The 22,520-nt window shown below is 39.8% G+C and overlaps 1 protein-coding gene across 6 annotated transcripts in view; it reads left to right on the top strand.

Moving 5' to 3' along the window:
• ERC1 (ELKS/RAB6-interacting/CAST family member 1) overlaps positions 1-22,520 on the top strand; it is a 546,576-nt gene that overhangs the window by 312,535 nt on the left and 211,521 nt on the right. For 3 of the 6 annotated variants that reach the window (XM_084634610.1, XM_084634611.1, XM_084634614.1), the window contains one exon: positions 8,735-8,866. The exons of the other annotated variants lie outside the window; for them this stretch is intronic. In XM_084634610.1, the coding sequence (XP_084490736.1) occupies positions 8,735-8,866 (132 nt within the window). The remainder of the gene's footprint in view (positions 1-8,734; positions 8,867-22,520) is intronic. 6 annotated transcript variants of the gene reach the window in all.

Below are 22,520 nucleotides of genomic sequence, written 5' to 3'. Positions count from 1 at the left end.
GCTACGCTGTGGCTCAAGACTGCAGTGACAATGCTAGAGTTGGACAAGTTGTTCTCCAGTCTTTATTGAAGTAGGCTATGATCACATCTCCTGTTCTTATGGCTTGTGAGTCACCAAGAATGGAATGCACATGAGCAATCACTCGAAGAAGAAAAAACAATTACTAAACTATTCAGTAACTGTTGTTCCTCAAGATGTGTTGCACATGTCCATTCCAGAACCTACCTACCTTTGCCCTCTACATGGGAACTCTGGCAAGAAGGAACTGAAGGAGTCTAGGGGTATCTCTGTCCTTTGTATCTGCACGCAGAGGCATATAGCAGCAAGGGGACCCTCAAATGTCCCACTGAGTACCGCTGAGAGAAAAAGTATCTGATGTCCTTGCTCTAGGCACACAAATCCCAAACTGGAATGGACATGTGTAACACATCTTGAAGAGCAGCGGTTTCTGAACTGGTTAGTAACTCTTTTATTCAAATTATCCAAATTCCTCTTATCCAAAAATTCTATTTAACTGAATCCACAATGTGTCTCCATGTTGTCCTATGTTAGTTAAAATCACTTTAATTTATCTGAACTCCCCGTTATCCAAAACTTTCAGATATCCCTCAGACCATTTGGATCAACGGGAGTGTACGATCACGTGAGGCGGAAAATAAACATTTTTCTTTCTCCTCTTAATCCAGTCCACCTAAGTGTAGTGCAGAAAGGGAATGTTTTCAGAATTACAAAAGATTTTCTTTTGTCCATACTGATGTAATCTTGATAGCCCAGGTGAAGACATCTACATACATTTACATAATCTGGTGGTCATACAGCTGAAAATGTCTTTAAAAGAAACTTTCTCTCCAAATAGTCCGGGAAATTCACCATGAATGACCAAAAAGAAAACCTTCTTAGTGTCTTCTGTTGGTCCTGTCCATCTTCTGGGTCATTTTCAGGACTTTTCATTATTCTAATATCTAAAAATCCAATTTTTAACTCTGCCTTCTCAGTGTTGTGCTCAGGTCCACAGTTCATATATAGGTTGGTATTCTGCATGAGTAAATCAACTGAGCAATGCAGCACCTATAAATCATTCGTTTTCTTCCTGAACAATTGGTTCTAATTTATTTGAGATTCTAATATTGCCTCCAAAGCAGGCAGCCGTGGCATTGAAGATCAGGAACATCTTTGAGTTCTATATCAAGAACAATAGATGGACCTTGGTGTCAGACATAAACTGCCAGGGAAGAGCTAGAGACCTGATCCAAAGCCCATTCAAGTTAATGGAAAGATGCTCATTGACTTGAATGGGCTTTGGATCAGCGCCTGAGAAAACAAATCTTAACTAAAATGTTATCAGAACCCTTTCAGTTATGGAGAAGCAGGATTTCTCTACCAAAGCAATGCAAGAAACTCACAATCTAATTATCCTATATTATTGTATTCCATCTTGTTTAATTAATGTAAATGTCTGCCTATCATTTTTGAAGAAAAAGCTATTTAATCTTATAATTATGCTCATGGTTACTAAACTATTGACCAGAGGCATACCACCTAGTTATTATGTAGTAAACCAAACCAAAAAAAGTCTTGATACTGTTTGATCTAATGTTCATTATTTTACACACGATGTATGACGGTATACATGTATGTGGTTTTTATTTTTAGAATCAAATGCATCTCTTGTCATGACTTCAGTTTTTAATAGTTGATCTGTGCACTGACTGAAAAAAGAGTTGAGAGAAGAAAGGACATCTTTTACTGTTTAAGAAAAAACATTTCCTTAGAATAATAAAAAAAAAATCTGGTGTGTAACAGAATCCTGTCTGCACCCAAAACAGTTGCTTTTCTTGAAATTGGCTTCATTGATACATCTGTCTTCAGTTGTTTTTTTTCCCCCCAGCACGCATGAGGGTTGTTGGTAACTGAATTCTGACATGTCAGATGATTTTAATGAACTCTTACTGGGGTGGGAGAGGGAGGAGGAGGAATGCATAGGGTAAAGGTAATAAGGAATTACTGTCTCTTTACATTAAGGAAAATGAACAGAGGTTAGCATTAATATTCTTCTAACATATTAGTCCTATCTGGTAAGTGGTGCTTGCTCTAAAGGAAGCAGCTCTTCAGTCTTAACAAATAAATCTGCTACTCTACTATAGTGAAGATTCAGAAAAAGACATGGAGTGTTGAAGGGGGAGGAGACTGCTTGTCTGGGGTGATTAATGTGAAACCCTTTGAAATAATCTTCTGTAGCTGAGAAACGAAGAGATTCGGTAAATTCAGCCGTTTAATTACTGTGTAAACACTTCTGTAGAATTACTGTACCAACAAGTATTTTTATTTTTAATTTAAGTAAGGGAGGATGGGAATGAACTTTTTTAGACATTTTTCTATGCATGTTTCTTTGACTGCTCTTTCTTACTGAATGTTTGGATTGGAAGTGGGGCAGAAGAAGGTGTGTCTTACAACTACTGTGCTATATTAGTACAATGATGATGACAGGACTGACGTCAGGAAGCAGAGTTCAGAAGGGTGGGGGGGTCATCAGGGAAGTCACTTATGTGTTCAAGGTTCTTGTTAATATTTTGAAGTGCTGTTAGTTACATCTGTTGCTGCTGTTACATCTGTTGCTGCTTTTGCCTTAAACCCACAGGAATTTAGGAGTCTGAGTCACACTTCTGATTTATGGGTGATGAAATCTGTTTACAGTAGTCTACCCTCACTTATCCCCCACAAAAACACAATTACAGAAGCCTTATTTGCTCATTTCAGAGCTTTGTTACCAGCTGCAATCTCAGCAATGGCTGTCAGTCAATAGGTGAGGCAGTGACCCAGTGTGGTGGTACAGAATCAGGGCCCCTGTTGGCTTTAACAAATACAGAAGTGGTAATTTGCAGCAACTGAAGTGAAATGTTAAAGCTGTTGGCACCCTGTACGAACTACTAAATGGTAAACCTGGATGTTCATATTGGCATGAAATTTTAGTCTGTCTAGGCTTTTACTCGTGAGAATTACCTTTATAATATCAATATACCATTCTGATTCAAGTTCGGGACACCAAACTTAAACTAACAGGAGAGAAGTGTCTAGGGCATGGTAGCTATACGAGAGAGAAACTGCCAATTTCTACTAGTCTTAACCTGTTCTTCCTTTTACTTTGATTCTGGGCCTTCTGTTTAACACTTATCTACAGCTACCTCTCTTTCTTTCTTTTCTTTCTTTTTTATTCCAGTTTCTAAGGTGCAATGAAATCCACTTTCAGGCTAATCCAGAGAGGGAAGCAAGGCATGTGAGGAGTACAGAATTTTATAATAGATCTGTTATTTCAGTTAGCATTGGTCAGGATGCTTCTCCATGGTTACGTACAACCTCTCTGTACTTTAGACTGCTCTTGATGTTGAGTATGGCTGATTCGCTTTCACAGATAGTCTTTTTAAAAATTGTCACAACTTTGAGTCATATCATAGAAGATACCTAAGGACACAAACTCTGACGGAGTCAAAGGTTGACTCTGCAGATTTCCAAGACAATTGTTGGAGATTCCTTGCATAATACTTTGAAACTTAGTTGCCACGATCCTTGAGGCTGCAGTAGTAATGTGCATCCTTCCATGGGTTTTGTTAAGAATTTTCCAAATGAGTTATCAAAACAGGGTGAATAAATTCTGGGAATATGAAGAATAAAGTTGTGCTTGAGTTAATTTTAATTTTATTCTCAGTGGTGTTTTTTTCCCCTTGAACTCTAAAAGAATTAATTGGCTCACATTAGTTGTGCCATGGCCAAACGGTATTGTGACTGGATTATGTATACAATTAGTTTGTCTTTCTAGTATGCCTATTCTTTTGCAGTTTGTAAATTCCTGGTATTTTTCAATTTATATGTATTTTAGGGAGAAGCATTTAGATGTAGTTGTATTTTGCTACTAGGATTACTTCTGTTTGATGTAATTTTACCCCAAAAGGGACTTTGACTTCATTGATGTTTCTCTGATCTCAGACCCACTGGTGGGGCTTTATACTCTTCTGGAACTAGATATGGTTGCCTGTTGTTAATCAGTGTGCAAGCCATTAGAGGTCTACAGTTTTGTGTGCAATTCTTGCTGCTTTTCTGTGCTGGTTCTTTAAGTTCACAAACTTAGTTCAGTTGTTTTCCAGCAATGGAATTAGTTTCATCTGTATTTATTCCATCCACATTGCCCACTGTGGGTTTTTTAGCAATGCTTAACATGTGTGTCAGCTTCTGTGTAATTCATTCTTGGTGATAAAAACACGTTTCCCATCACATGCTTTGGCATGACATTTTACAGACATATACTATCTGACAGTGGTGCGGGGGGATGTTTGTCCTCTCCCCCTCCCCCCGCTTTCTGTCTCACTGAGGTAGGTGGTTGTAGAGATTTTGTTCTGAGTAGTGCAGTAGTGGCTGTTCTCTTCTTTCCATGTTTCATTAACTTCTCCTGTCAAGCATTTTAAATTATGGGTCCTTTATTTTTATACTTTTAATTTCAAACATTTTCCTATTTATTTTATATATGTGTGCATGCACGTGCACTGACACTTTGAAGGAATTTCTCATCATAATTTTAACAGCATTTTCTGAATGGTGTTCTTAGAGTTAGGCAGAAACTATTGTCAATCTGCAAAAACTCTCAGAACTTCAGCTTATTGCAGGTCAAAATGCCAAATGATGCATTGTATAATTCAGGGAGAGGCACTGACAATTTATTGTTTTTATTTTATGTACCTGCAGTTTTGCCATCAATATCAAAATGTAGTGAATGCATTTACCAGACAGCTTTTTTTCCACTCCAGTTCACTACTCCAGTGAATCAGTTAACTCATCTGATGTATGAGCATCTGAAAAATCATGTGATTGTTATTTTTCTTCTACTACATTGAGCCATGCCCTGTATCTGATTTCCTTCATCCAAAGAGGTGTATTGGTCTTGCTTCTGATCATGTTGTAATGTTGTGACAATTCTGCTCCTATATACGACTGCTGTTTGGTGCATGGCTGGTAGAAATATATCTTGAATTTCCCAGGACATCCGTAGAATTAAAAATTGATATTTTTTCCACAAGGACACCATAAATCAGTGGAGTGATTCAGTAGGAAAAAGACAGTTGCAGTCAGTAATATCTTTTCCCCCTACGGTTACTGAAAGTAAATTTTTTATGTAAATAGAAAGCAAAAATAAAAACAACCCACAATGGGGTTCAGCCTAAGACTGTGACCCTTGAATTGGGAACCTGACCTTCCGAAAGGCCTGCTCCCATCTCTGTCTTTTTCTCAACCCACCTTTTCTTTCTGTAAGGATGGCCTTGGGGAACATTTTACATATAATTTCTGTATGTTGCAGTTTGCTCTACCATTTTATAACTGTTCTGTTAGTATTGTTAGCATGGTGCAGAATACTGAGGTGGTAGATGTTTCTGCAGAGGACAAAAATGTTGATTTGTATCCATTTGTCACTTTGCTGAACTACTGAATATTACTCAAGTTTGTCATCAAAGCACCAAAAAGCTAATGTCACTCACCATTCAACTCAGATCCACTTTGAAAGTGAAAAACATTCTTATTTCTTCCTTCTTCAAGGGCAATGTTTAAATCTATTTGTGACCCCCATATATCAACTATTATGAAACTCAGAAACTCACACAAGATGACTTTTTCCTCCTCTGTTTGCATGTAGCTCTCTGGTGAAGGTTGGAGATTTCTCTCTTTGGTTTTTATAAATTGCCCAATCTTTGTGCTATCTAGGTGCAAAACAGAAAACCTGCAAGAGAGATTTCCCCCCCCCCCCCCCATAAAGGGCCCCATCTATCACTTGGGTTTGCTACTTACTACAGAACTGCTTTTTTTTCTTCTCTCCAGTTCCATGTTTTACATCTAGAAACAACTCGGACCAAAAAAAATTTTTGATAGACCAAGGAGCAAGGAACAGAATAATTGATGCTGTGGTCTAACAAAAACTCACTGTGCTATGCTTTGGAATACCAGTGCTGTGTGGGTTTGTCAGGCTCTGCTACTCATTTCTGACATTGACATCGTTTTATAGGGACAGGTGAGAAGGCTCATGTGGAGTGACTATGAGTTAGAGGAAATTCCCATGACTTTTCTCAGCCCGTTTGTCTGAGAAACTGGAAGAACAAAGTTATAACTAAACTCTACTTACTGACTAGACTCTAGGTGGCTTATATGTTGAAGGTGAAGAGGGTGATTTATTGACAGTTGTTTGCATGAATGCACACTGCATTTTCCAGTATTGCCTAGCACTCCAACATTTGCATAAATGTTTTCAGAGGATGCTTGTATGTCTGAGTGACATTTTAGGGAAAGTAATTAAACACATGCTGTCGAGATTTTGCTGATAACATTAATATGCAAAATATCTTTCTCACATTTATTTCAAATAGCAGTTTCCAAGTAGACACAGCGGCAAATATTTTCACATGCAAGTACCATAGCACTGTTCCAGATGTTCTGGCATCACCAATAGCTCTTATTTCTGTCCTCCAAAGTTTACTTTTCTGAATGGAGCAATTTATTAGGCTGGGTACCTGGAGCTCTTAAATGTTTGTCTGGCCACAGAAGAGCGTGTATGTGTAGATTTAACTTTATATTCCAACTTCCTTCTTATAAACCACTTTCCAGTTGCACACAGCTGTTTAGATGGGCCTTACCAGATCCTGTGCAGTGAAATGGAATGGACAGTCCCAAACTCTACAGCCTAACCAGGGAGAAGATTTGAAAGAGAGTAGTCAACAACATTGACGTAATGCAAAAAAGCTAATAAACATCTTTCAAGTCTGGCAGAATTAACACTCTATGATGAGATTTTTTTGGGGACTCACAACTTCATTCTTTTTTGAGGGGAAGACTTTGAGTTGACTAATTGCAACCCCTAAGTAGTTTTGAGAACATTGGAAGATTTTCTCAGTGCATCAAAAGGACTCAACAAGGGGTGAAATCTTACTCATGCAGCATAAGTTTTTAATGTGAAAACCTGTCCATTAGTTTTGTGGGAAACTCTATTGTAACTGAACTGGCCATTGCCCCCCTGTAAATCCATTTCATTTACATTCTTCTTTGAACAACAAGCACTATAGGAAAGTATCTTGAATTCCCTTTTGAAAGCCAGCCACGTGTTGTAGCCTGCCCTACTGGCTGGACAAGTCCCATTGGATTGTCTCCACTTGGCACTGGTGCTAGAGATCTGCACAGCTCTCTTGGCAGGCTGATATACAGCTGTATTGGAACAGGATGATTAGAAGTGACAAGCTTGAGAGAGAACCAGCATCAATCTGCACTGCTCAGCTCTTGTGGGGGACACAGCCCAGTTCCTTGGAGATGGGATGGGCATCTAGGAATAAGATCGTTCTTTAAACTCTAGTAACATTATCAGAATGGCAGATTCAGAACCAAACCTCTTCAGAATCAATTGTTATTCTTCACACTTTGTGTGTTGTAAAATACTTCCAGAGAAACAGTGGCAGGATTTCAACACCAAGATCTGAAAGGACAGAAAACAAAGGCATAGATTTGCCACTGCTTCTTCCCTCATTTCAGCTACTTATCAAATAGCAAGTGGGATGTGAGAAGCAAGATGTTCATATGAATGAGAGAGTATGATCCCTCCATTACAAGGCCTACTGCTGCAGCGAGTCTGACGTTCTTGTGGTTACTGTAAAATCAGATCTCTAATGCTGGTGATTACTGTGTGAGCTAACGTAGCCTGCAACACCAGAGATGCATGGAATGTGTCCCCAGCTTGCTTGTTTTAGTTGGTCATTTTTAAATCAGCGGCTGCTACACTTCAAGAAATCAAAGTATCCTGACCAGCCTAAAGTGGCTTGTTTTTCAATCTTGTGGCCAAGTCATCATTGCAAAGTCAGGGATGTGCGTTTACTGTCAGAAATATCTCTTATGAGCAGATTCTCTTGGTAAAAACTGGAGTTTAGTTCCCTTGGTACTACTATTTCCAAATTACATTGTGTGTGTAAACAGGTAGTTTTTGATTTCCTCCTGACCCTGTAGTGCACTTCAGTGGCCTTTGAATATATGCAGGACACCTAAACTTGCAGCTGTGAAGATATTCTTAATCAAAGAATGAAGTATATGGGGATATTACACTTCAGATGCCTGAAATCCAAACTGGACTTCCCACCAGAACTTCAAGTGGGTTTTTCATGCAACAGTATTTGATGAAAAACTGAAGCTAGACTTGGCTGAAACTGTACAGACGTCTGTCCTGTTTTCTTGTTAGGTTAACATTTGCTTCAGAAAATAAAGTATTTTTTTCCATCTGGACATGGTGAATTGCAAAGCTGCAGTGCTATGTTTCCCTTCTACCACAACTGCCTGTGAGAGTGCATGAGGGAATCCAAATGCCTGCTATTGTCCCACCACTGCTGGCTATTAAGCTTCTTTGGAACTGCACACTAACCTTTTCTTTACAAACAACCCTCTCATACCTGTGCTGTCTGATCTGAAAGGATTGTGGTACCACAGTTGCAGAGGCAAGCACATCTGTCTTGCTTTGCTAGATTTTTCCTTCACTGTATTATCAATTCCTCCTCCTCCTTCCTTCACTTCATCTTTCCTTCCTTTTTTGCGAAGATATTTTGATGTGGAATTGCACCCTGGGAGGGAGAGCAGCTATTTAGTTGGCATAGCACTTGGTTGTTAATGGGCTCTGATTCTTATTTCCAAATTAGTCTACTTCACCTGGTCTCCCATCATTTTCCAGGATAACCTGCGTAAAAAGGATGATCGGATTGAAGAATTGGAAGAGGCGCTGAGAGAGAGTGTGCAGATAACTGCAGAGCGGGAAATGGTACTAGCACAAGAGGAATCAGCCAGGACTAATGCTGAGAAACAGGTCTGCAATCTTATACAGTCACTGGTGTTGCTGTTGGGCACGTAAGAGGTACAGCCTGACAATAAAGTAGTAGTAATCATTCTTTGCCCTTGAATAGTACCTTGCCATCAGGAGATCCTAAAGCACTGTGCAGACATTAACTAATGGAGTCCATTTCTGTCCTTTCCTGAAACTAAATATGAGTGTGTGGTGTTCTGTGCTTTAAAAGAGAGGTTTGTGTGACATTTCTCTCTGACGTGTATACATCGAATATATATTCCTGTGTTAACATGTTCACACACACTGTACTATATATGCTGTATTATTATTAACTTGTATTACCTTATTACATAGGAACACTAGACATAGACACAAGACACCACTGTGCTAGGTGCTGTACAGACACAGAAGAAAAGGATCGTTCCTGTCATAAAGAGCTTACAATCTAAGTGTAGGACAAGGGACAATGAATGAGGAGTACAAAGGAACAATGATACATTAGTGGTCAGCATGATGGGCAATGGTCTCAGCACACCAGCATCTTAGCCATTGTCAAGTTTTTTTGTAGGCAAAATGGAAAAGGAGTTGTAAGGAGGATTTTGAAGGAAGAGTATGTGTTAGTTTTGTAGATGATTATGGGGAGCTCCTCCCAATCACGAGGGGCAGCATGGGAGAAATCATGAAGGTGTTTGATTGAAAATATAACAAATGGATGATAGAGACTGCTGTCGTGGGCCGGAGTCGACATCTTGGTATGAAAGATGATAGGTAGGGTGGGGATAGGCCATGAAGGGTCTTGAAAGAGAAGACAAGTCTCTTATATTTCATGCAGTTGAGAAGGGGGGAATCCATGGGAGGGATGCAAAGTGAAGGGTGACATGGTTGTGTACACATATCTTCAAGTCACCACAGCTTGATGAGATACATCGTAGAATATTTAAGGAGCTGACTGAGGAGATATCTGAGTCATTAGCAATTATCTTCGAAAAGTCATGGTAGATGGGAGAGATTCCAGAGGACTAGAAAGGGCAAATGTCCTTATTTCCCTTTTTATAGATTGGCAGTATAACACAGGAAATTACAGACCGGTCAGCTTAACTTCAGTAGCCAGAAAGATAACGGAGCAAACAATTAAGCAATCAGTTTGCTAACACGTAGAAGATAATAAGCTGATAAGTAAGAGTCGGCATGGATTTGTCAAGAACAAATTGTGTCAAACCAACCTAATAGTTTTCTTTGACAGGGTAACAAGCCTTGAGGAGAGTGGTAAGCAGTAGATGTGGTATATCTTGAGTTTAGTAAGGCTTTTGATACTGTCTTGCATGACATTCTCATAAACAAATGAGGGAAATATAACCTAGATGGAGCTATTATAAGGTGGGTGCATAACTGATTGGAAAAGTGTTCCCAGAGAGTAGTAATTAGTGGCTCACAGTCAAGCTGGAAGGACATATCTAATGGGGTCCCGCAGGGATCAGTTCTGGGTCTGGTTCTATTAAATATTTTCATTGATGATTTAGATAATGGCATAGAGAGTACACTTATAAAGTTTGCAGACGATACCAAGCTGAGAGGGGTTGCAAATGCTTTGGAGGATAGGATTCAAATTCAGGATAATCCGGACAAACTGGAGAAATGGTCTGAAGTAAATAGGATGAAATTCAATAAGGACAAATGCAAAGTACTCCACTTAGGAAGGAACAATCAGTTGCACACATACAAAATGGGAAATGATTGCCTAGGAAGAAATACTGCAGAAAGGAATCTGGGGGTTGTAGTGGATTACAAGCTAAATATGAGTCAACAGTGTAACACTGTTGCAAAAAGAAAAGCAAACATCATTCTGGAATGTATTAACAGGACTGTTGTAAGCAAAACATGAGAAGTAATTCTTCTGCTCTACTCCACGCTGATCAGGCCTCAACTGGAGTAGTGTGTCCAGTTCTTGGCGTCACATTTCAGGAAAGATGTGGACAAATTGGAGAAAGTCCAGAGAAGAGCAACAAAAATTATTAAAGGTCTAGAAAACATGACCTATGAGGGAAGATTGAAAAACCTGGATTTGTTTAGTCTGGAGAAGAGAAGATTGAGGGGGGGATATGATAACAGTTTTCAAGTACATAAAAGGTTGTTAAAAGGAGGAGGCAGAAAAATTGTTCTCCTTAACCTCTGAGGATAGGACAAGAAGCAATAGGCTTAAATTGCAGCAAGGGAAGTTTAGGTTAGACATTAGGAAAAACTTCCTGACTGTCAGAGTGGTTGAGCACTGGAATAAATTGCCTAGGGAGGTTGTGGAATCTCCATCATTGTAGACTTTTAAGAGCAGGTTAGATAAACACCTTTCAGGGATGGTCTAGATAATACTTATTGCTGCCCTGAGTGCAGGGGACTCGACTAAATGATGTCTCAAGGTCCATTCCAGTTATATGATTCTGTGATCAAAGCAGTGGACTAGGAAAATGATTTTGTGGCAACATTCATAATGGGTATTTGTGGGGGGAAGGATGCAATTCCATTTATCAAGGTCAGTGAGAATGATGATGTAGTAATTGAGACACTAGATGATGAGAGCTGGCATAAGAGTTGTAACTCGGTGGATGGAGAGGAAGGCTGTTCCTTAGCTATGTTATACGGAAAGAATCTGTGAGATTTAGACATAGGGGAATCTGAGGACCTGGAGTGAGTCCACATTGAAGAAGACACTCAGATTGCTGGCATTAGTAAAAGGCAAGATAGTGGTGGTGTACATAGTAAATGAGAGAGGAGGTAGAGAGGCAGGGAAATTAAGAGCTCTGTGTTAGCCATGTTGAGTTGGAGCTGATGGCTAGACATCCAGGAGATGTCAGAGAGAAGCCAAGATTTTAATTTGGACAGAAGGAGAGAGGTCTACATTAGAGTTAGATCTGTGAGTTGTCAACGTAGAGACTGTAGTTGTATTTGTGTTTGTGAATGAGACTACCCAAAAGTGAGTTGTAGAGGGACAAAAGGAGATCTTTGTGGAACCCCCACAGAAAACTTGGGGGGGAATGAGTAGGATTGTCTGAAGGACGTGCTGAAGGAGAGATTAGAGAGTTAGGAGGAGACCTAGGAGAGGACAAACTCACAGAATCCAAGGGAAGATGAGATTTCAAGAAGAGCATAGTCAGTGTCAGTGCAGCTGACAATTCAAAGAGGATGTGGATGGAATACTGGTTCTGAGTTTGGCTAGGAAGAGGTCACTAGAGACCTTGGCAAGAGCAGTTTCAGTGGAGTGTCAGGGTGGAAGCAGGATCAGAGAGGGTCTAGAATGGAATTGAAGAGAGAAATGCCAGATAGCAATTGTAAACAGAACATTCAGTGACCTTACAGATGAAAGAGAGATGGGGCAGCAGTTGGAGAGACAAGTGGGGTCAGTGGTGCATTTTTTAAGATTGGAGAGACTGAAGTGTGATTTCATTGTGAGGAGAAAGAATAAGAGGAGAAAGAGAGGTTAAGGGCAAGGGGATGACAGTGGGCATTAGGGAGATCTGGAGGTGGAATGGGGTCATTGGGGAGGGGTTACAGGAGGAGAGCAGATGAGAAACTTCTGCAACTATGAAAGGGAAGAAGGAGAGAAAAGTAGGAAAGGAGGGAAAGGCAAGCCGAGGGGAGAAGGTCACGTAGTTTTATAATTTTCCTCTTCAAAGTAATCCAAGAGAGAAGTTAAGGGTTTGAGAACTAAGTCAAAGGTGGCAAAAAGGCAGTTGGGATTGCAAGTGTGGATTCATTTAAGTTGGGGAAGTAGAGTTGTTTAGTTAGGAAGATGTCAGTACTGAAAGAGGGGAAAATGGATTTTTAGTAGAGGACGTCAGTCTGGTCAAAGGAATTCCACCAGAGATGCTCTGCAGCACAAGAGCAGGAGCGGAGGAAGCAAAAGTTGGGAGTGAGTCAGGGCTGAGAGATGGTGGAGAGAACTTACAAATAGGAGAGAGGGGCAGAAGGGTGAAGGAAAGAGAAGCATGGAGAGAATCAACAACTATATCAAGTGAAGAGGGAGCTGAGCAAATGAGAAGCCATCAAGGCTGATGAACTTGAAGGCATGATGGGGGTTGCTGGCGGGCAATGCTAAAAGAGACCAGGTGATGGCTGGAGAGGGGGAACTCAGCAACAGAGAGTGCAGTGCTTGGTGAAAAACTCAAATGAACACCTATTTTGGTGAATGGGAGAGTTGAACTAGGGCAGCAGGTCAAATGAAGACATGAAGGTGAAGAAATGTGCAGCCAAGGGGTTGGATGGGTCATTTCCACTAACAAGGAAATTAGTAACTGAGGACATGTGGGAGACTGAGAGAAGAGGAAGAGAGAGAGGCTGGAGCTGGAAGCAGAGGAGGGTTGATTGGGAGGAGTTGGATGGACAGTAGATGACAGCAACTTGAAAGAGAAGAGAAGAGTTGAATGCACTGCTGTTTAAAACAAGAAAAAGGGGAAGAGAGAGGAGTGGGAAGTGGCAGGAATGGGAGAGAAGACCAACATCCCCAGCAGAATCATATATCACAGCAGTGTTTTATTTCCAGCAAGGTTGCGAACTGTGGGGACCTTAACTAATGCTATCTTACTCGCAGACAGTGTTAAGAGAAAACCAACCTTGTCACTCAGTGACTTTGCATAGCACCAAGTCAACGGCCCTGTCCTATTTTACCTGACGGTGTTTTGCTTCAGTATTTATTAAATGCAGTTGGGTAATGGGGAGGGATGGCAAGTAGCCATTGTTCTAAGGTGGGAAGGGCATTTCCTTTCAGCTGTTTAACCTTCTCACATTCCCTCCTTCACTTTAAAAATGTCCTCACTGTTTCCAATTCTGTGGAGGTTTATATAAATTATGAAAAAATCTCTCTCTGAAAGTTGAGTTTTACAAGTCTGGATTCTGTTTTTGTTTTGAAAATTAATGACAGTTCTTTTATGTGTTGCAACTATGATAATACATTAGTGTCAGCATTAGATTGGAAAAAGTGTGATGTATGTTTTTGGTTTTTTAAAATGTTAATGTTGACCATACTGATTTTAATTTGCTTTTAATTGCATGCTTTTTCTTCCCTCTATTCTGCTCATCTTATTTTCTACCATTCTGCAACTCACTGCCTGCCTGAAGCTATTAAATGAAACAGTGCATAAGGCCAACCATTTTGGCTTTAAATGGTTCAAGGTATGAGGAAACCTCATTTACATACATCCCTCCCCCTTCTCTTCAATACTATTGTGTTAACCCCCAGTCCTGTCTAGCCATACTCTCTGCCATCTTGTGTGCTGTGCCTCTCTGCTGTACAGTAGTGCTCACTGTAGATATTTCTAAATGCCCTGTAAGTAAAAGTTATACTTACTTTGCAAGAATTATGCACTCCATTAACCTGCTCAGGAATACAGAATTCTCAGACTTGGTGCCTAGACAGTGGTCCCAAACCATACAAACCTTACACACACCAGAACAGTTGGGTGTAAATCAGACTTTTGATTCCATCACTGCCACTCCTGCTTAGATAAGAAAACTCAATCTGACAGCAGACTGACTGAGTGGGAAACAGAAAGAGACTGAATGATGGTTTCACCATTCTGAGTAATAGGATAATTCAGAAGTTTGAGGTCCTGATAATGGATCAGAGTAATGCAGGAAGATTTCAAGACAGATCTGATCTTTTTCCATATGCCAGAATCAGGAGTCTTGCTAACCTCACAACCTTGGTGAAAAGAGATTACATACCTTCCCTCCAATCAGAGAGGAAAGATGGTCCAATTATTAGGTATTAGTTTGGAACAGTTGGAGAGTCCATGCTGCAGTTCCTCACAGCTTCCTGCCTGGATCTCACCATCAGAGCCTTGCGCAGTTACAAAATTTGAATCTGCATCCAAGTGGCTATCAGCAAAAATCGTCCACGGATATAAAGTGGATACCCATGGATTTGCAGGGCTCTATTCATAAAGTCCTGCAGGATAGAGCCAGGGTGGATTTGATTTAAATCATTAGTCAGGAAGATTTGATTTTATCATGGATTTCTTCATAAAAGTGCATTCGTAATACATATTCTTCACAACTCAGAGATAGATGTAGGTTTCGTTTTTAGAAGGTACACACTATACATTTTTAAAGTGATTTATTTTGAAAACTTTTCAAATTAGTTTTACAGCTATATCAGAAAATGAATGATTGGTTATTTCATTTACCAAAGGTAATTGAAGCAGATAGTTTACCTCCCACTGACTTAATAAATATCTCCAATTCAACAGGTTAATCATTAATATTTGGAGGATTTTCTTGCCATGCTGTATGAGGAGAACATCACCAGACAGACATTTAAATTGTTTTATTTAACTAAAATAACAACATTATGTATTCTGGATTTTTTTCTTCAACAGCAAACATATAATATTTTAACAAAACAAGCATACGAATTTTTGAATTTAGTTAAACATTCACGTTTTTTAAAACCAGGGTTTTTTTTTTGTTAAAATTGTTTTTAACTAAAATAGTTAAATGAAATATAAAAAACAAAAATTAAATAGACTATGTCAGCCAGGTCAACATGAGAAATCTAAAATATTGGCTTCTGCAGCTAACTCAGTTATTTTCATCCTCATTTTCCTGTTTGTTCATAATCTGGAAAAGAAAAACAAGCTTTCGTGCTTTTTCAGGTCCCAAATGATTTCTCAATTTGGAATGAATTAGTCCAAAGGAATAAAATATTCTTTCTACATTGGCAGAAGAAGCTACTGCTGTTAAAAGTGAGATTATCACTTCAACAGTCTCTGAATCCAAATGCTTAATTGACTTCCACCAGTTCACTGGTGTGACTTTCTTTAAAACATCAGCAAACATCTATTTCTTGAATGGTTCACCCTTAGCTCTGAAGTTTATAGTTGGCATTATGGAGGGATGATTGCTGGATGTCCATGTCCTAGCCAGCTTCTCTTCTTCAGCAATTAAGGTTTGACCCTGGTACCGAGTATTGAGAATATTTGCAAGAAAGTGAGTTGGAGATAGTGCTTGTCCCATTCATTTTTTTAATGCTTGTAATTTAACTCTGTCATTGCATATTTCTCTTTTTAAGATCTCACTCAGTTCCTTCCAAATTTCTACAGCATCAGCAATAAAACAGCTATTTCCCTGCAGTTTGTTCAAGGCTACAGAAATAGGCTTCAGGGTACTCAGCATGTGTTCAACATTTCTCTTAAGCCCAGTGTTAAGAACTTTGGCTGTGACAGTGCCATCTGTTTTTTCATGATTTTGTTCACAAACTGTCATAAGATTAGGCCAGTGCTTGATCTAGTGCTCAAACCAGTCCACTACTGAGTTCCATTGCACGTCTTGTGGGAAAGTTAGCTTGGTTCCTCCCACTTTTTTCAGAGCAGCTGCTGCAAAGTGGTTGTTATGGAAGTATTTTGCAATTTCAACAACATTAGCTGTTATTTCTGGAACACTGAAGTCTTTGTCTACAAGGTGCATCAAATGAGCACTGCAACCTTATGTTATTAGCTTGGGACTCTCTTCACTCTCCTCTAAATTCCTTCTCATCTTGGATACGTTTGCAGCATTCTCTGTGACCAAGCTGCGTACTAGACATTTGAATTTTTTTTCACAGTTTATTATAGCTTTTACTGCTACTACTTGTAAGTTTTCTGCTGTGTGTACATTTCCTGATGTATCAATAGTTTCTGTAAGGAAAACATTTCTTTCTTTTGTTGTTACACAAGCACATACAACAGGATCATTGTGGACATTGCTCCACCCATCAAGACTCAGGTTAACAATTTCACCTTCTAGACCTCTTGCGCACTGCTCAATTTCTCTTTTATACACTTTATCCAGCAATTTGCCTGCCACATCTGCTCTGTTGGGTGGACTGTATCCTGGTCTTAATGACAGAACCATGTTAATGAAGTGTGGGTTCTCAATCATATGGAAAGTTTGTAGCATAAACAAACCGGGTAACTTTTTCATCAATTACCTCTTTTTATAATCTGCTGGTTCTTATCACAAACTTATCTTTGGTTGTTTCTGGATGATGGAGATTTTTTTTTCTTTTTGCTACAGGTGATATACTGTGGCTGTGTGACCTACATGATGTGAGTGAAACACTCTCATTGGCAGATAACTCTGAAACTATAGAAAATGATAGTGATCTTGAAGGTGGATAGTCTTCAGAATCCTGTATGTTGAGGATGGGTTCTCCTAAACAAAATAAGTCAAGGCAGTTATTTAATTATTATGACTATACTGCTCATTTAGTATTACTCATTGCATTCACTGACACTAAGTACTGCTTTAAAGGTGAAATTGTAAAATGAAGATCTGCCTATTTCAGCTATTGATTTTTTTATCACACTGCATCTGAAACGATAGTACCATAGAGTAACAACTATATTTTTTGCTCAAACATGAGAATTCAAGAATAGTCCAGAAGGAAGACAGGCAGTCCTTAAGAAAGAAGTATGAAATAAAAAAGTTTACTAACGTGAAGATCCTGCATGTTCAGACGTGTTTCTTTCATCATCTTCAACGCAGCTTCCTCCTGAGAAGGAGCACTTCTCATGATGTTGTTTCATTCGGGTAACCAGGGCTTGCATTTCTTTGTTGTGCTGTTTGCATTTTGCGCACATGCCTGTCTTACCCACAGGTAGAGGAATTTCATTAAAATACTCCCAAACTAGGTCTTTTTTTACAGCCTGCTTCCATTATAGGTTTTCCCTTCTAGTGAGAGAATGGTATGGTAGATCTCAAATCAATGAAGGCTACACTCAGAAAGACCTCAAGACTTCTGGAATATGCTGCTCAAACAGTTTTTCACTTTTGTTTCTACTGCCTGTCCCTCCCTTCTCACATTTCTCTCCAGACTTCTTCTCCTTGTCCAGATCTGTTCCGTCCCCAACAATCTTCTATTCATTGAACATTTTGAAACTTTGCACTTTTAGAGAGAGGTAAGGGATTGACTCAGCGTACACAAATTTGCAGAGGGACAATAGGGTTGAGAGGTCTGTTATTTCTCATCTCTCTATATTATTTATTTAAAAACATTTTTGCTGTTAACAAGCATGTTATCTCTGGAGACACAAATCCACAGTTTGAGAACTGCAAAACTAAGCATCTCTGATGGTATCTTTTAGGCTGAGCACTGAGTCCCATTGGGTAGATAGAAAGATTAACATAAATAATCTATACAGAAGCCCCTGGAACCCCATAAGATTGGGTCCCTAATCCATGAACTATTGGAACTCATTTACAAAACTTTTCTTAAACATTACATGAATATATTGTCTCATACTGTAGAATTAAAATTTATAATCCCTATTCCATGATGAGATATCTTTGAGTTATAATGTATCTTAATTAAAACCATCTTTAGATCGGATTTTTTTGATAAAATGCTTTTTGAGGAAAAAACCTATTTAAATAAAAAAATCAGATTTATTTTTTTTTAAATCATTGAATTTGCATAGGCAAAAAATGCCCTGGTAGATCTCTTCCCACCTTCATGTTATAAGAACTGATATATTTGGCCTCTGTAGTTCATAACCTTATTGTTATAAATATAAAACTGGTTGGCAGGGAAATTTTTACTGAAGCTTTGGTGGCTGAATGACTTTAAAAGGGGGTATCAAAAATATAACTGGAGGGAGAATCCAGCTACCTCTTTGGAGAGGGAGAAAAGGTATAACATACTATTGTCAGGCCAAGGGGAGCCATCTAATTTACAGTTAATATAAGAACAAGAAGGTTTTTGAGGGACTTCCCCACCTGTCATTGATCAGGAAAACAATGCTGGAACCCCACAAATAAGAAGTTTGCTTAAATGTGGTTATTGCTAGCATGGCTTCAACAATAGTGTGTATAGGGCCATAATTAAAGGCAGCATATGCTGTGCATCTTCAAATATTGAAGTGTGGAGATAACTGACTCAACATGATATTGTAGCATCTTTCTAAACGAAAAGCACCCCAAAAAGTGGAGTGTTAGAATCACTGTGATAATACAGTTGGGGGCATTTTTCAGAATAATTAGTGAGTCGATGGTAAATTGGGTGCCCAAAAGACACATGCAGTAGCAAAATTTTCAAAAACACGCAGCAAAGTTGCTCATGTAAAATGAATTACTTCGCTTACAGATTTTCAGTTTTCCATTGCTACATTTGCAATTTCCTATGCAGTCACACATCTTTTATGCACGATATACAGGACCTTTTATTCCAATGCAAATAAGAGCTTAGAGTTGAGAGAAGATTTCAAAAATACTTTCCAATTAGGCTGGTCAGACTTTAGCACTTATTGATGGAGGTCAGAAAAGCTTTTTGTTTCTTAGGAGCTACTGGAAGCATGTGCAAGAAGACCTTTTTTAACCAGAATAACAAAAATGATTCTCCCCCCCACCCCCCCAAAAATACTTTAAGTGGTGGCCTCGAGGGTAGAAGAGTTTTACTTTCTTTTGCAGAGGCATAGGTAACTTACCGAAATCTGTGGTTCCACTGGTGAGTTCCTGGATGCAGTGGTTGAAAGGACTCCAACCCTCAGACATTGCCTGGAACTGGAAGAGTACTTGGAGAGGCTTTCTATGTTTCAGGACTGCAATCTGATGTTTCCCACTCTATATAGAGAAAACTGTATGAGCTTTACATTGGGTGAGGGATGAAGCCTGGAGAGAACACACACACAATGTCTGCAAAGATACCATCATGAACCTTAACATAAATAATTGAATTTAGTCTTGAGTTTGTATACATAATCTGCACCAAACCCACTGGAGCACTGTCATCTAAGGCTATGTCTACACTATGAGCTAAGGGTGTGATTCCCCTGCTCATGTATGCATATTCACGCTAGCCCAGTGCAGATATAAATGGCAGTGTAGTTGCAGTAGTACTGGTATCAGCAGCAGGGCCACAGTAAGTTCATATTCACCAGTTTTAGGCAAGTTTATACTCAGTGTGGCTCAGCTGTGCCTCCATGGCTGCTATGCCTGCTACCGCCTCTGTACTGCTATTTATACTCGCACTGAATTAGCATGAGTATGTCTACTGTGACAAAGTTCCTCCTCTGCCTTGGTGGGTCCTGTGCTTATTGGCGGATTTGCTCAACTCAGAGATTCACGGGAGCCTTCAGTTTGGCCACTTTTGCTAGTGGCTCAAATCTGCCATTCACTCAGGTATCCTCATCGTTGGCCAGCATGGGGAAAAGAAAGGAGAACAATCCCCGCAGTCTCTGCTGATCCACCTAGTGGGTCGGGGGACAGGCCATTGACCTTCCCCTCTGGTGGAACCCACAGTCCAGGTCAGCTCCTCCTGTATCCAATAGGGAGTTGGGAGGATTGGAGGGAACCCGAGCCCGCCTTCTACTCCAGGTTCCAACCCAGGGCCCTGTGGATCACAGCTGTCTACGTTGTTTCTTGTAACAGCTGTGTGACTGCTAGAACTCCCTGGGCTACTTCCCCATGGCCTCCTCCCAAGACCTTATTTATCCTCACCACAGGACCTTATTCCTGATGCCAGATAGCATTTGTACTCCTCAGTCCTCCAGCATCACTCATCCTCACTCTCAGCTCCTTGCGTGCCCCTCACTGACTGAAGTGAGGTCCTTTTTAAACCAGGTGCCCTGATTAGCCTACCTGTCTTAATTGATTCTAGCGGCTTCTTAATTGGCTCCAGGTGTCCTGATTAGCCTGTCTGCCTTAACTGGTTTCAGCAAGTTCCTGATTGTTCTGGAACCTCCCCTGTTACCTTACTGAGAGAAAAGGGACCTGTTTAATCTGGAGCTAATATATTTGCCTTCTATCACTCTCCTGTAGCCATCTGGCCTGACCCTGTCACACTACACAAGCAGGGGAATCACATTGCTAGCTTTTAAACATAGCCTAAGAGGAGTCAAAGGACAAGAACATTTTCTTCCTGCTCTAGAGAGGAGGAAACTACAAAGGATTGTCTCACCGGTAGCTTTTGCCCCATGGATAGAAGTATTCCTCTTTTTCTCCAAATAGGGGAGCATTCCAAGACTCTCTTGATGGCCACATTTAAGGATTACCCAAAGAATTTTACTTTCAAAAGAAATCAGGATCCAAGTGAGTTCCAGACATGGAGTTTCACCCTATCAGAATTGCAGCCAGTTGTCTCCTAGCTAGTACAATACAAAGAAAAGAATGAGAAGTAGTCTACACGGTGCATAATGTGCTCTACCTGAGGTGTGATTTCTGAGATGCACTGGCATGTTGGTCCACGTAGACCCTTCTGGTGTGCTTTAAAGTAGTGCTGTTTAAAACAGTACTATGTTAAAGCATACTAAGAGATCTTTTTTGCATACCAGCAGGGTCTTCACAGAGCAGTTAATGTGCAACATGTTAACGCACCTTAAGAATCACAGATCCATAGAGAGCATTACTTCACTGTGTAGATGAGCCCCGAGTTGACAAACCTTGTTAAGTCACAAGTAACATCAAACTGAAATAAATGCTTTTTGTAGGTTTAGGATTTTTTTTTTAAAGTGAGCTAAAGCAGTGAAGTCAATTTAAGCTTCCTGAAAAATCCGCAACACTCTGGGGGAGCTCTGGTATCACTAGCTTTGCTTGAACAGCTAGCAGCCATCAGTGTCTGGAACCGAGAAGTTCAGGAGATGGAGCCCACCTCACAGGAACCCACCGACTCCTAGCTAAAACAGTGCAAATCATTGAGATAAAAGGAACCCTGAAAAGAATGGGAAATATCCCTTTATATTTTTTCCTTTTAATGAGGTCCTTTCTAAACATGCCTGCCAATGGGCCATTTAACACCTCAGTTATCAGCACCTGTTGATTTGATTGAGGAGTTAACCTCCTTAATTGTCAACAGCTGAGCTAGTTAGAGTCTTCACATACAGCGGTGCAGCTGTAGCACTTTAGTGAAGACACTACAATACCGACAGGAGAAGCTCTCCCATCAGCTTAATTAATCCACCTCCCTGAGAGTCAGTAGTTATGTCCACAGGAGAACCTTTCGTGTTGACATGGCACTGTCTACACAAGGGGTTGGGTCAGTATAACTACGTCGCTCAGGGATGTGGATTTTTCACACCCCTGAGCAATGTAGTTATATCAATATAGGTCTAGTGTAGAACTGGCCTTAACCTCATCTATTGACGCATTAGTTGACTCCAGTGTCCATATCACCCAGAAAGAGGTCTGAGAAAAATGAGGCTCTCCTTCCTCAGAGGAAGAAAATTACTTATTATTCAAATTTGCTGAGGGTTTTCAAAGGCTTTCAGAATTAAAATACTTGAGAAGAAAAAACACTTTTGAAACCTAGTCTGTTCCAGCTGCTCTTTCTAATCTTTGAATGCAGGACACCAATACATGAACATACTCATTCAACACCAGCATAAACTGTAAAAGTTAACAGTTGAGACATCTTGTTTTCTCTCAGAAAACTTACTTGAACATTCCACTACTGACTAACTTATAGTTTTTCCATATTTAATTGGAGGGAATATGACTTGTGCAATGCAGGAGAGTTGGCTTGCCATTGAATTACTGCTGGCAGAAACCCACTTCTAGTATAAACCTTTTATTTAAAATCAAGTATTGATTCCTCTGTGGTAAATGATGGATCGTCTGTTACATAATGCTAAAGCTTGATAATGCAACACTTTCAGAATGCTCCCATTTTGCCATCTAATTACAGTTCAATAGAATCAAGTGCTATTACAACCAATTT

The sequence above is a fragment of the Lepidochelys olivacea genome, assembly GCF_965140295.1.
Source record: "Lepidochelys olivacea isolate rLepOli2 genome assembly, chromosome: 1".
Taxonomy (NCBI): Eukaryota; Metazoa; Chordata; order Testudines; family Cheloniidae; genus Lepidochelys; species Lepidochelys olivacea.
This window is presented reverse-complemented; position numbering and strand designations above follow the sequence as displayed.